The sequence below is a fragment of the Aplysia californica genome, unplaced genomic scaffold (genome assembly GCF_000002075.1).
Source record: "Aplysia californica isolate F4 #8 unplaced genomic scaffold, AplCal3.0 scaffold00198, whole genome shotgun sequence".
In the NCBI taxonomy this organism is placed as follows: Eukaryota; Metazoa; Mollusca; class Gastropoda; order Aplysiida; family Aplysiidae; genus Aplysia; species Aplysia californica.
In genome coordinates, this window is record NW_004797468.1 from 771774 (window position 1) to 786133 (window position 14360).

Sequence of the window (14360 nt, forward strand, 5' to 3'; positions counted from 1 at the left end):
TGTGTGTGTGTGTGTGCTAGACAGAACAGGAATAAGGGAATGATAGCTTTCCTTCACTCACTCATCGAAAAAAGCATGTACTATAGGGTCTATCACATTTTTCTGCGTAGAGGTCACACTTTCTTGCCCAATGATGGGGACATTTTCTTGCCCAATGATGGGGACATTTTCTTGCCCAATGATGGGGACTTTGTTGTGAAAGGAGGAAATCTGGAGCGAGCCGTGATTCCCACTATTGAAAACAATCCAAGAAAGTAGAAAATCACACCTTTTATTGTGAATTTCATCCAAGGAAGGACATTTTGGACTGCATGAAATGTGCCAATGAGTGCCTCCAGAAGTCTAGATCTATAATTATATATTCAACGACACCTCTGGTAGTAAACTTTTTTTCAGCAATGTCCACTGGTTCTCTGATGAACAAAGTCAAAGCGATGAGCCAGACAGTACACACTCTACTTAACACTGGAACCTCACGCAACAGAAATTTGGTGCCCGTACACTGTCAACGAAGTGGAACCGTGGAAGAAAGTGCTATTGTTCAAACGTGGGATTCGATCTGTTCCCACAGCAGAGAAGAAATACAACGGGTATTTATCGTTATTGAGATAACAACAGATAACAACTGATAACAACAATTATATAAATAACAACTGATAACAGCAAATAGCAACAGACAACAACAAAATAACAACAAATATCAACACGAACGTCCTAATTCCGGGGTTTTTTCCTCGATAAATTGTTACTTTCGATTTCGGTGTTTATCTTTGCCGAGATAACAACAAATAATAACTGATAACAACTGATAACAATAAAATAACTACAAATATCAACACGAACGTCCTAATTTGGTTACTTTTTATATTTTGTTTTTTTAAGGTAGTCAGTTGTTATTTGTTGTTATCAGTTGTTATTTGTTGTTATCTCGACAAAGATAAATACTGGTGGGGTATTTATCTTTGTCGAGATAACAACAGATAACAACAGTTAACAACAGATAACAACAGATAACAACAGAAAACAACAGATAACAACTGATTAGAACAAATACTACGGTGAGCCAAAAAGTTATGCAAGTTGTTCGTCATTTTGTACAATTTAGCATCAAATTACCCGCACATGTACTTTTGAACTCAAACTGTTAAAATTCAAGTTTCTTTGATTTGTGCCTGAATGGCGTCACATCAAAATGGCTTCCCCCTTGGAGGTCTGTCAGAGGCAAAGAGCTGTGATTGACTTTCTTGTTTTATAAGGAGAATACATCGGTAACATCCAAAAAGATACTTCAAAATGTTTACAGGGACCAAGCTCTAGATTTTGGCACTGTATGTCTCTATATAGGTGGGTTACACGTTTGAGCAATGAACCGAAAGAAGAGGAAGAGGTGCCCATGTGCTCGTCAGACAAGCATAGTCCCTGAAAATCAGCTGAAAAAATCATGGCAACCGTGTTTTGGGACATTCATTTTTTTAACACGAGGAACAATTGTCAATTCTGAAGCCTACATTGAAACTCTGAAACGACTGAAATTAGTGAGAATTCGACGATTCGGACCAAATTTGAAAATGGAAAGAGTGTTTTTTTTCACCACGACAATGCCCGCCTGCATACGAATACCAGAACAAGGGAGACAATGACCCCGTTTGGGAATGTCACATCCAGCTGATTCTCCTGATTTGGCACCTTCAGACTTTCACCTGTACAGTCGTCGAAAAGAATAATTGAGGGATCAAAACGAGCTTGCATTACTTTTTTACTCTCCCTCGTAACAACTGACTACCTTAAAAATGAAGTAAAAGTAACTAAATTAGGACGTTTTGTGTTGATATTTGTCTTTTTTTTTTTTTTTTTTTGTTATCAGTTGTTATTTGTTGTTATCTCGACAAAAATAAATACCCCACCAATTTATCTTTGTCCAGATAACAACAACTAACAACTGATAACAACAAATAACAACAGATAACAACAACTAACAACTGATAACAACAACTAACAACAGATAACAACAACTAACAACTGATAACAACAACTAACAACAGATAACAACAAAATAACAACTGACTACCTTAAAAATGAAGTAAAAGTAACTAAATTAGGACGTTTGTGTTGATATATTCTTTTTGTTATTTTGTTGTTGTCTGTTGTTATTCGCTGTTATCAGTTGATATATGTTGTTATCAGTTGTTATCGGTTGTTATCTGTTGTTATCTCGACTAAGATAAATGCCGAATTCAACTAACCCCTGCTGATAAGGAGGCAAAGTTGAAGGATTTGTTGGAACTCCGCAGTACCAAGATCATTCCCACAGATGCTAGACTCTTCTAAGAAAGTCTCCAGTCTGATATTAACGAAGACAACGCCGATGACTATGTGGAATAGACTACCCACTGACTTGGACTTATCACCAGTATTGAAGCGCACAGAAACAGGATACTTTAGTTGAGAACTCAGGTAACCAGTGGCGCGCTGACTTGTGACGGTGAACGGGGTCATCGCGTGGGCATTCTTCGGTCAGCGTGACCGCGCTGAAGGTTTAGCAAATCGTATTTTTCATTCTGAATTGAGCCCTAATTAACACAATAACATTGACTTAAAGACATCACTGCATGCGGGCATCAGTAGTTCCAAGTCTTTTTCATGATATTTCAAAAACAAAGAGAATCAGTATTGGTCTGTTTAGTTGTAACAGACAGTGCAAGATGGTCATGTCTGACTCCCATTATCGTTTCTAGTTATGATGTAATGAACGCCGATAATTAGAAAACTGAGCATCAGGATTAGTTCATCTTTAAGGGACACAAACGGAACACATAAGGGTATCTACTCACCAAATTTCACTGCTACCGCAGTTTGTGTGACCTCAAAATGGTTGATCTATGCATCACATTGTCGTAAATATATATTATATCCACATATTTCCCTCACTTGAAAGACAATAACTCCATAGGAATCATGGCGTAGACTATAGGTTTTATTCTCTTTACAAGTCTTGTTGTTAATTGTTCTTCTTTTTTAGTGAGTGGGTGCGTCTCTGTCTTACTCATTGCATGGCTGATGGTTTCTATGTCTTTGATCATGGGAGATGTTGTGCTGTCTTGGGTAGGCCTAAATGTTTCATGTATCTGGGCTGGAGTTGATGAAGCCAAGAGAGTCGCAGAAAATGTTTGGCCTTTAGTGGGTGTGAATGATGACGATGGAGAAACACGGACAGTGCTTACGCTGTGCTCACAACTGCTATCATGCGGTATGGGAGAATTTGTGACCGATGTGCTCTGACTGTGTCGGTGTGAGCTACGATGTGACTGTCCTGAACCATTGTGTCTGCATGTTGTACACCTACGTGTTGGTCACTGACTGGGACAACAGACTGAGGGTGGGGGTGGAAAGTCTGACTTGTACTTGTGTGTGGGTCGTTTTGTTGTGTTGAGTCTGTGGTGAGAGCACGGGTACATGTACTATGTACTCTGTGTGGTTGTGTCTGTCTCAGAAATGTTGGTGCTAGGACTAGCTTGGTGTGTGTATTTTTCATGGCTGCTGGAGTGAGACTGGGGGTCACGGGGCTTTACTGTTGCACAGCCAAGAGAGAGCAGCCTTTTCTGTTCACAGACTGTGCATGTTTTTGCATCACAGTTTTCATTGTAAGCACACCAGATGTGTTGACTGCTGTCAAACGTGTTTCTTAGTGTTTGTAGGGACACTGCACTATTTCGACGTTTAGCGTCATGCATTGTTTTATAGCATTTCAAACACACAAATTTGGAGTGTTTATTACTAGCATCATCTTTGATACTCAACCCAAACACAAGGAAGAGGTCACTGGCTATTTCCGAACACAAATACGGCTTTTTAAAGGATTATCTCTGCTTCCCTGTAATGTTCAGCCTTCCGCACACTCTACACAGACAGTTTAAAGCGGATACATGACTTTCAGGGGTGTGCTCCATTTTAAGGTCTTCGTTGTATACGTCAATAATGTTAGTAAATTCGGGGGCCCAACATAATAATCCGATGTAGCTTAACAACCACAACTGCGGTAGTACTGAAATTTATACACTCAAAACATGATTTATTAATGAACTCACACATCGAATTCCCCCCCCCCCCCCCCCAAAAATTCAATGCACCGTTTTGTTGTAATAAATGATTATTTATCCTCAGTTTGAAATAAGAAAAGCGTGTTACACAGGCAGCAAACAGACACGTGTAGAACACTTGGTACAACACGTAGAAGACTGGGACTTCCTTTTAAAGGTTGAGAAATGCTGTTGCTAAAGTCTATAAATTATAAATTAAAACTACTTGGTGGGTCTTACGGCACCACTGTAATTTAGACAGTAAATGAGACGATTTTATCAAGAACGCACCCCAGTTTATAACGGTGCGACGGGGTCAAAGTCAAATGACCTCAATAAAAAAAGGTCAGCAGGTACCGGGCGAGGTGATAAATCACCGCCAGGCGGCAGGAGCCGCGGTACAACTAAAAGGCGCGATTTCAACTGATTTCGTGCGCCGTGGTTCGTCAGGTCTAAAGGGCGGTTCAGTTCAGCAGCATGGACTCAACCATGGTATCGAATCCAAGAAAATAAGAATGTTCTGCCTTTTTTGTTGTTGCCTTTTCTGCTAGAGATAGTAGATAGGCTGCTACAACACTGTCAGAAAGCAACAATGGTGTATCCTTCATGCTAAGAAAACCTTCTTTTCTCAAGCAGCCGTCGTTATCAAAATCATGTTTTTTTCCATTTTCTCGAAACTCTGGAAATGTGACCGAGCCTTGGTATAGAACAAGCCCTTCAATTAATCAGTTATATATTGTGGTTGTTTATATTATTTCTCATTATGCTTGGTTCAGACCCTTGTATCTGTGCATTTAGACAAAGTTTCCACCCTTCCACAATACACTGAAAGGTCACCAGCATCTGTGGTGTAAGTGACGTCATGGCGCTCGCCGTCACACGTAGAAGACACATGTTCGAGTCCCATGTGGAGAGGATTTGCTATCGAGTATCTCGATCTTTCTGCTGTGACATTATATTCCTCTCAGCCCGGATAGACCTTGACAGGCAGAGTCGAAGCCCGCCCCATATATGATCCAAATAAATTGTGTCGATGGGTCATACATTTTAAAACCCAGAAAAACCCAACAAAGAAAGACAAACTCCCAAAGATACGGCGCATGAGAGACTATTCACACCAGTGAAAATGTCAATTTCAGGCAAATAAATAATTATAAACGATAAACTGAGCTCAAATATACTGAGGACTGAGACATCATGGAATCCCATAGAAGTTGGTTAACCTCATCAGGAGCATGTACGAAGGGACAAGTTGCAGGGTTATATATGATGGCAAGCTCACTGGCATCAAGACCGGTGTGAGGGGATGTTTGCTATCAACCTACCTCTTTATCTTGGCAATCGACTGGCTGATGAAGGAAACCACCAGAGGACATAGAAACGGTATACAGTGGACCCCATGGACACAGTTGGACGATCTGAACTTTGCAGATGACTTGGCGCTTCTGTTACACACAAAGACAACAATTTTAAACAGCCGCCTATCAGAGTCTGTTGAATTGAGGATCCACCCCGGAAAGTCAAAAGTCCTAAGGATAGATGCACTACGAAAGGAGCAGGTCACAGTAGAGGGAAATGCGCTGGAAGACGTCGAATCCTTTTGTTATCTTGGGAGTACACTTGACAGAGAGAGGGAGGAGCAGGCGCTGAAATAAAGTCCCGCATTGGAAAAGCACAGACTGCATTAAATTTCTTTGAACAGGATTTAGAGGATCGGGGATATCTCACTACGGACAAAATTTAGAATTTTCAACTCAAATGTGAAATCAGTCTTGTGTGGATGTGAGACATGGCACGCATCTCAGAAATGCATAAAGAGAATCCAGGTTTTCTTGAAAAAGTGTCTGAGGAAGCTACTGAGGATCAGATGGACAGACAGGATTAACAACGAGGAAGTATTAAGAAGAACGAGACAGAGCTCAGTCAGAGATGAGGTGGGAAGAAGGTGTTGACGATGGATTGGACACAATTTCAGGAAGGCAAGCAGCTGCATAACAAGAAAAGTGTTAGATTGGAACCCACAGGGTAAAAGATCAAGGGGAAGACCACGTTGAACCTGGAGAAGAGTCACGGAAATGGGTGTATAAGTGGGAAGACATGGAGACACTAAGCGACTAGCCCAGGACAGGGAAAGGTGGAAAGTGTTTGTTCGTGGCCTATATCCTGATCCAGGATGAGATTGAGAAAGGTTGATGATGAATGACATGAGCTCAAGTCGATGATCAAACATGCGCTGTGTTTCAAATTTCGACTGCGGGCCGACTTTTTAATGACTGGCAAAAAAAAAATGTAGCCCACCCATCTCCGGGCTCCTGACGGTCGACCTATAACAAGATACAATTTTTTTTTTAATCCGTTGTGGTAATGAGCACGGGGGCAGAGTCAGACGAAACAAAGAGTTGTATTTTAAGTCTGACAAACGAAGACAATTACGCCTTTTTATTGAAGGTCGATATTGTCACTACGATGACTGTGACATTCAGATCTTTATAATTATGTGCTGAATGTTCACTCAAATAATTAGAACTAAGGTTGCTATAGACTGCTGGCCCTGATGTTCGGTATGACTGAACAAATCTATACAATTATAAATAAGACACGGATATTATAACAAGTAATACATTCTTGTTAGACAATTTTAATGATATAATCTAAAATCGTTCACTTATTAAAAATAGCTGCAATAATGTTAGGGTGCAATGCAGGAACACAAAGATAAAGCATAGTTAAATTATCTTTTTTGTCTTTAATTAAGCCCTGGGTTCCTTTGTACTGGGTGTATAAATCAAGGTGTGTGCCTGAAATAGGGGAGGAGTGTAGCGCTAAAGTAACTGTGGTGTCGATGTCTCACACGTCTCTCCCACCCAGAATGTCGATTTCCCATTTGTGGGGAAACAGTTCAACTTACTCTCGAGACCTGAAAATGAGCTTGCCAATGACGACATCATCACCTTCTGGTTCATTTCATGAAAATATCGTAAGCGACGAGCAGTGGTTAATTTTCCAAGTGGTCAACATTGTGGTCATCTGTGGTCTCGTCAGTCTGTTCGGCGTGGCCTCCAACATCATCAACATTGTGGTATTTGCCAAGCAAGGCTTTCAGGACAGTATGAACATCAGCCTCATGGGTGAGACGGCAGTTGTCACATGTCTACAGTAAAGTTACTAACAATTTCTAACAAATAACCAAATCTACACTTACTTGAAACTAATAATTTATCTATCAAACGGTCTGGAACTAGAACATACCACACATAAGTGAGGTAGATATAATAGACGCAATGTTGAAATATATAGAATATAGCACCCAGCACATTTACCATACGTCAGCAAGCTGTGCTTTTGCTATAGATCTATGCCCAGAACTCTTCTTTGTTTCAGGGGAGAAAAAAAATTGTGTCCTTGCGATTTCCTCGCGTTATGAAGAAACCCGAGAATTTAAGAAGCGCTACTGGTTTGGAACATTATAAATATGACAATGGGCGACTCAAGCAGTGAATTCCAAACAAAACTTTTTGAGAGATGAAAAGGGCAAAACGCAACAGCACGCAAGAAAAAACCCACGGAACAAAAAACTCTCACTGTACAAATTAGTACAATAGGCACTGTCCATTTCCAACTTCTGACCGTTGTTTTCTTTTTACTCTCGCATGACTTTTTTGAAAGACAAAACGTTTGTTCAGGTGCACGACCCCCCCCCCCAAAAAAAAAATAATAATTAATAAATAAATTAATTAATTAATAAATAAATAAATTAATTAATTAATAAATAAATAAATTTAAAAAATAAATAAATAAATAAATAAATAAATAAAAATAAAATAAAATAAAATAAAATAAAATAAAATAATAATAATAGTAATCGAACAAACAAAAAACAAACAAACAAACAAACAAACAAACAAACAAACAAAACAAACAAACAAACAAACAAACCTTCCATTTCTCAGCTCATGACGACAATTTCTCTCCGCGTCTCCTTAAATAAAACATAAATGTTAATGAACTAAAGGGACAAAATACCCATTATATTCAAAAAGACACCAAAAGGAATGTAATGGTAGATACTTTACGCCCTCATCAACACAATTTTGACCATTTAGAAGGCAGCCGCTTCTGCGTTACCTGCCATGGCCAACCAGAACATTAATCAAAGCAAAAAACACACAGTGGCTACAACAAGTTTGGGAATCAAATACGCCAAATTGGTAAAGATAGAAGACCGTATTTATTTAAGTAGTTTTGGGTCCTCATACTTTACCCAGCCCGTCCCCGGGTGGTGGAGAGGGGAGAGGCCTTCAGATACGGAGGGAAGCTGCAAAGCAGTCGCGCACCAAAAGTGAGATGGTCGTGGAGAGTAGAAAACACCCTGGTGGCACAGGTGCTTCAGAAAATTAATACCTCGTACTCTCGAAAAAGGGACCATCTTGGCGATATCCAGTCCTGACAACAAAGTCCTTAAAATCTATCCATGTCAGCGGTGAGATTCCAAAAGATATCCATGATTAAGACCTATAACACCACGTGCCACTGAATGTGAGATGCATAGAACAATACATCTTACGAGTCATTTTATGAAAATCGAGCTGCGAGTAACAATGAAAAGAATGAAAAAAGTCTAAGAGCAGAGATGTCTAAAACACAATTCGGCTTTGCTACTGATAAGGGCACCAGAAACTCTACATGCATCGTTTTAATGGAAAGATGTATTGAATCATGGAAACACCTGTATAAATGTTTCATAGATTAATCAAAGGTTTTTCGATAAAGTTAGAGATGGTGGCCTATTCAAAATATTGGAAGAGCTTGACATAGATTTTATAAAAAAAAAAGATCTAAGAATTATAAGAATGTTTGTACTTGGACCAGTAGGCTGTTGTGAGAATTGAGGGAGAGTACAGCCAATATAAGCAGATTAGAAGAGGAGAGAGGCAATGATGTGTTATGTCACCAGACCTCTTTAACATGTACGGTGAAACAATCCTTTAAAAAACAGAAGAGTGCTCAGGTCTCAAACTGAACGACAAAAATAATAATAGCATTAGATATGCCGATGGCAGAGTTTTAATAGTAGATTCAGAAAGAGACTTTCAATCTGTTCTAGATACTGTTGTAACGGAAAGTAAACGTAAAAGGTATTGTGAGATATGAAGAAGACAGAATGTATGGTTATATTAAATAAGCAGTAAATCCTCAATCCAATAAGCAAAAGCGAAAAGATAAAAAAAACAGTTTTAATATAATAATTATTATAGGATACTAGTAAAAGTACCCGTTCTACGAACGGAATAATAATGAGGAAGTATTAGGAATGTTAAGAACTGGAAAAAGACTGAAAACAGGAAAGAAACAAAACATAAATATTTCACTTTGAATTTATCAATGTAGCACCCCCTCTTGACTACCTCTAGGGGTAAGACTTCTTCCCCCTCTTCGAAGGCGTGGCATTTTCTCCTAAAATTCCAGCTCAATCACTTTTTTAAAAAGGGTTAGGCCTACTTGATGTTTTATCTTGATCTAGATTTGGTATTAGATCTAGATCTAGACATAGATCTACACACGAACACACTGAACACAAAATATCTTCTTCTTCTTCTTCTTCTTCTTCTTCTTCTTCTTCTTCTTCTTCTTCTTCTTCTTCTTCTTCTTCTTCTTCTTCTTCTTCTTCTTCTTCTTCTTCTTCTTCTTCTTCTTCTTCTTCTTCTTCTTCTTCTTCTTCTTCTTCTTCTTCTTCTTCTTCTTCTTCTTCTTCTTCTCCTCCTCCCCCCCCCATCCTTCCTCCTCTTCCTCCTCCTCCTCCTCCTCCTCCTCCTCCTCCTCCTCCTCCTCCTCCTCCTCCTCCTCCTCCTCCTCCTCCTCCTCCTTCTTCTTTTTCTTCTTCATTTCTCCTCCTCCTCCATCTACACCTACACCTTCTCCTCCTCCTCCTCCTCCCCCTCCTTCTTCTGCTTCTTTTATGAGCGCTCCAAACCAGCTGTGAGAAGACGGCCGAAAGCGTGGGACCGAAACTGGGAATTCCCGTAAACCTACTTAATGTATAACTGAACACAAAATTATCCTTCGGCGCAGTCGACACTCCGCACTGAATATACATGTCGAAGCAAATGATGGCGATCGCTACAAACGGACTGAGTTTAACTTAAAAATGGGCTTCCTTCTTACACATTTGATCTTAATGATAATACAATAGTGCAACACTACGTTTCAAGTTATTTTTACTGGCAGAGTTTCATTCAGCAGTTTTTGAGAAATACTGTTCGCAAAATTTGGCCTTAGCTCCATTAGTAGTAAGATATAATTAAATATGATACAAACGGTCCACAGAAATAAAAAGAAGAATAACGAAAACGAAAGATAGTTTCAATAAAATGAGCCCAATCCTGGAAAATAAAAAAAAGTCTCAATGAATACAAAAAGCAAGATTCTATGTATGCTTAACCCTTCTGTGGCTGTGAACGCTGAACAATCACAAAAGACAGTGGAAACGAAATAAAAGTGACAGAACTGTGGTTTCTTAGGAGACTGCTGAGAATTTCTTTGAAGGAAAAAAAAATCAAATGATGCATTACTTGAGGATGCCCACATGAGCTGCTCGCTGATTTAAAAACAAAATCAAGAAAGGGCAAATGCAGTTTCTGGGACACTTGGATAGACGGAAAGGACTTGAACATTTAACTCGTACTGGCAAAATTGAAAGCAAACGAGGGAAGGGTAGACCCAGAGAAACCTACTTGGAGAGCTTAAACAGATGGGTGACTGGGAAAGATCAGGATTGTAGCTTTTTGTAGAGCATCAGAACAGAGGAATGAATAAAGAGCCTTGATCACCTATGTCTGTTGTTGATCTGGCACTTGATGATCATGAAGATTTACCGAACAACAAATGATGATTTACCGAACAACAAATGATGATTTACCGAACAACAAATGATGATTTACCGAACAACAAATGATGATTTACCGAACAATGTATACTGCATCTCGTAAAATGTTTATCATTTCAGGGCTCGCTGTGTCTGACCTGTGCTCCCTGTTGCCCATGATATGGCTAAGCATCTGCCTGAACCCACTCTTCTACAACTCTGAGTTGCCCTTTGACCCTATGGATCTCATAAGCCTCACGGGGGGCATGCCCCATATCACCTTTGTCAAAATCGCTACTATTATCACCGCCTTCATCACTTTCGAACGATGTCTATGTATCGCTATCCCTCTGAAGGTGAAGACGATCATCACACCGGGAAGGACAAAGATAATTATTATCTCCATCTACATTGCCATGTTTGCTATGGTAGTCCCCTTCTGCTTTGGAAACGGAATTGAGTCGATTTTCGATTACACCACGAATGCTACTGTGCTAAAAGCCACGTTCACAGCCGAGAGAGAAGAGTTGGAAGCCATTACGTTTCTCTTCCAAGGCATTGTTGCTACGACGTTTTCTTTCGTCTTCGTCGTCTGCTGTACCATCGTTCTTGTCGTCAAACTCAACAGTAAAACAAAATGGCGGCAGGCCACTGCAGCCAAGTCTGATCGTGCAGCGGGAGGTGTTGGGGTCAAAGATCAAAAGGTTGTGAAAATGGTGACCTTGATCGCTGTCATTTTCATCGTGTGCTCCTTACCTTCAACGTTTTTGTTTCTTTACATGGTGATCGACCCAAGTTTCCGTGTTGATGGTGTCTATCCAAATATGTTTCTTGTCGTTTGGTCTTTATCATCCCTAACCGAAGCTATCAACTCTAGTGTGAATATATTTGTGTACCTGAAAATGAGTTCGAAATATCAAGCAGTGTTTATGAAAACATTTTGGAACAAGAAGGAAAAATAACTTTTTGGATACACGCTCACAAAATACAAATCACACACACACACACATACACACTTACACACACACTCTCTCACACACACACACACACACACACACACACACACACACACACACACACACACGCACACACACACACAAAACACTCGGGAGCGGGCTCACCCGCACGTGCATATTCTCTCAAACATTCTCTCTTCTAAATACATATTTAAAATTACAGACTGATCAACATGACCAATCTTTTAGTTTTAGTTTAAGTAGAGGTTTTACGACACTCGCAACTGCATAAGGTTATATGAGCGCCAAGGGGTGGACGTCAACAGAGAAGTCCTTACAGGGAATCAGACTTACTCTGCTCACCTCTCTAGCTCTAGCAGTACAAAGTCTGCTTCGACTGTCAAGGCACCCCGGAAATAGGAGTTCACAAGAGTGTGACTAAACATACAATAGAATAAAGGAAAATGACGATAGTAAGGATTAGGAAAGAAAAAGCAGCAGTTCCCTGTTGTAGTTCAGGCACATTTAGAGCATGACATTGTTTGATCAGCCCATTTTCAATTCTACTGTGCACTAGAACGAGAATGTCCAAAAATTGACGAGCGCCTTATTCTACGGTGTGGTAAGAGATATGTTCATTGCAGACAAAATAATATTCTCCATTTATTTGACATTTCATACAACATGTCCATTCCACCAGCAGTAAACGAAATAGTTCTGAGAAAACAAGAACAGACAGACATAGTATTTCATTCGTGCCAACTGCTGTGAAGTTTATACTGAACACACAGTGCTACAAATGAAACAGAGAGAGGGAGAGAGAGAGAGAATGTTTTACGGAGCAGGTTGTTTCAGCACGTGAAACATGTGTTTACTAATGTCCTGTCTTGTTGTGCGTGTGTGAGTACACCTAGATCTAACCTTTGTAACAAAGCGATCAAAACAAATGTCTCCCTGTGAGATGAATAAAGAATGTCTTTGTCCTTGGCAATGTTGATGCACCTGAATACATTTGCAGAGACAATAATATTCTCCATTTATTTGACATTCAATACATGTCCATTCCACCAGCAGCAAACGACATACATATATCTACAAGAAAACAAGGACAGACAGACATAGTATTTCATTCGTACCAACTGCAATGAGGTTACTGAGCACACAGTGTTATAAATGAAACAGAGAGAGAGGGGGGAGATATAAACTCGCCCCAAAAAGTCAAGGAACAGCTTATGTTTTCACCTGTCAAATTCAAACTTCAATATCTCACACACTTGTTAAGATCAGTCATCCAAACTTGGCACACGCATTGACGACTAGACACAGTTTGCCCCTGCGACAAATTTGCAAGCACCAGCATCATAGAAACGGCGCAGGGCATTCTGAAACACAGCCAAAAAGCATGAAAAATGGGCTAAATTTCTCTGACTCAGCAACATTGGCATAGGGACTGTTAGCTAAGACTATGCTTGGCACGTGCTAAACAGATGTGTTACCTGTGAATATTGCTCACTTACAACCCTTTAGAAGCCAGCGTTTTTCAGCCATGTTTCATTACAACACGATGGTCCAACAATGCTCGCTGCCTGACGTCGACAGAGGATGAGCCCTTGCCTGGCTCCAAGATGGCTCCACGTTCCAAGTTGTTGCACATCGACTTGGGGTGTCTCCATCAGTCCTATATAGAGGCTGCAAGAACGATGGTGAGCGACCGGAAGGGTCTAGGACAGGCCTCGACCAGGACCGCCCCGTTTGACCAACAACAGCATCGACCGGTTCATCGTCAAACAGGCCGTGACGTCACGAACCACTACTGCAAACGGCACCAGGGACCAGCCACGGGTGACAGCCAATGTCCACGAGAGCGAGGAGACGGTAAGAAACCGTATCCGTAGAGCCAGGTTAGCTTCTCGTGTCCCTGCCAGGCGCCCAAGGCACACGCTACCCCACAAAGCAGCTCGCCCGGCGTGGCCTGCTCTCCATTCACAGTGGACACAATGTCAGTGGGACCAGGTAGTCTTCTCGGACGAATCCAGATTCAACCTGCTGCACCCAGACAGGCGAGCCCACGTCTGGAGGCGCCGAGGAGAACTGTTCCATCCTGAGTGCATCCAGCAGGCGACCCCCTACGGTGGAGGGCCCGTTCTGGTGTGGGGAGGCTTCTCAGCTCACCACAGGACCCAGTGTACCATATACAGGGCAATTTGACCGCAGCAAGGTACAGGGTGAAATCCTGTGTCCCCTTGCTGTTCCTCTCCTGCAGCAGATTGGACCCAAGGCTGTACTGCAGGACGACAACGCCACATCACATCGTGCACGCATTGTGGGGGACTTCCTGCAACAGCGAGCTGTCACCTGCATGGACTGACCAGCTTGTAGTCCGGATTTGAACCCAATAGAGAACATTTGGGATCACATTGACCGGTGGATAAGGGACAACCACCCTCCTGCACAAAACCTTCAATA

At 40.9% G+C, this 14360-nt stretch overlaps 1 protein-coding gene across 1 annotated transcript; it reads left to right on the forward strand.

Annotated features, from left to right (window-relative positions):
- The first annotated feature begins 6798 nt into the window (after positions 1-6798).
- Positions 6799-12108, forward strand: LOC101860496 (adenosine receptor A1). The gene is made up of 2 exons (XM_005098961.3): positions 6799-7204; positions 11080-12108. The coding sequence occupies exons 1-2, from the start codon at positions 6919-6921 to the stop codon at positions 11898-11900; spliced, it is 1107 nt and encodes a 368-aa protein (XP_005099018.2). The 5' UTR covers positions 6799-6918; the 3' UTR covers positions 11901-12108.
- The last annotated feature ends 2252 nt before the right edge of the window (positions 12109-14360 follow it).

Excerpts from the sequence above, each read along its gene's own strand:
- LOC101860496 (XM_005098961.3), top strand. The coding sequence starts at position 6,919 with ATGTCTCACACGTCTCTCCCACCCAGAATGTCGATTTCCCATTTGTGG. Across the intron at positions 7,205-11,079 it reads TATGAACATCAGCCTCATGG|GGCTCGCTGTGTCTGACCTG; the intron begins GTGAGACGGCAG and ends TTATCATTTCAG.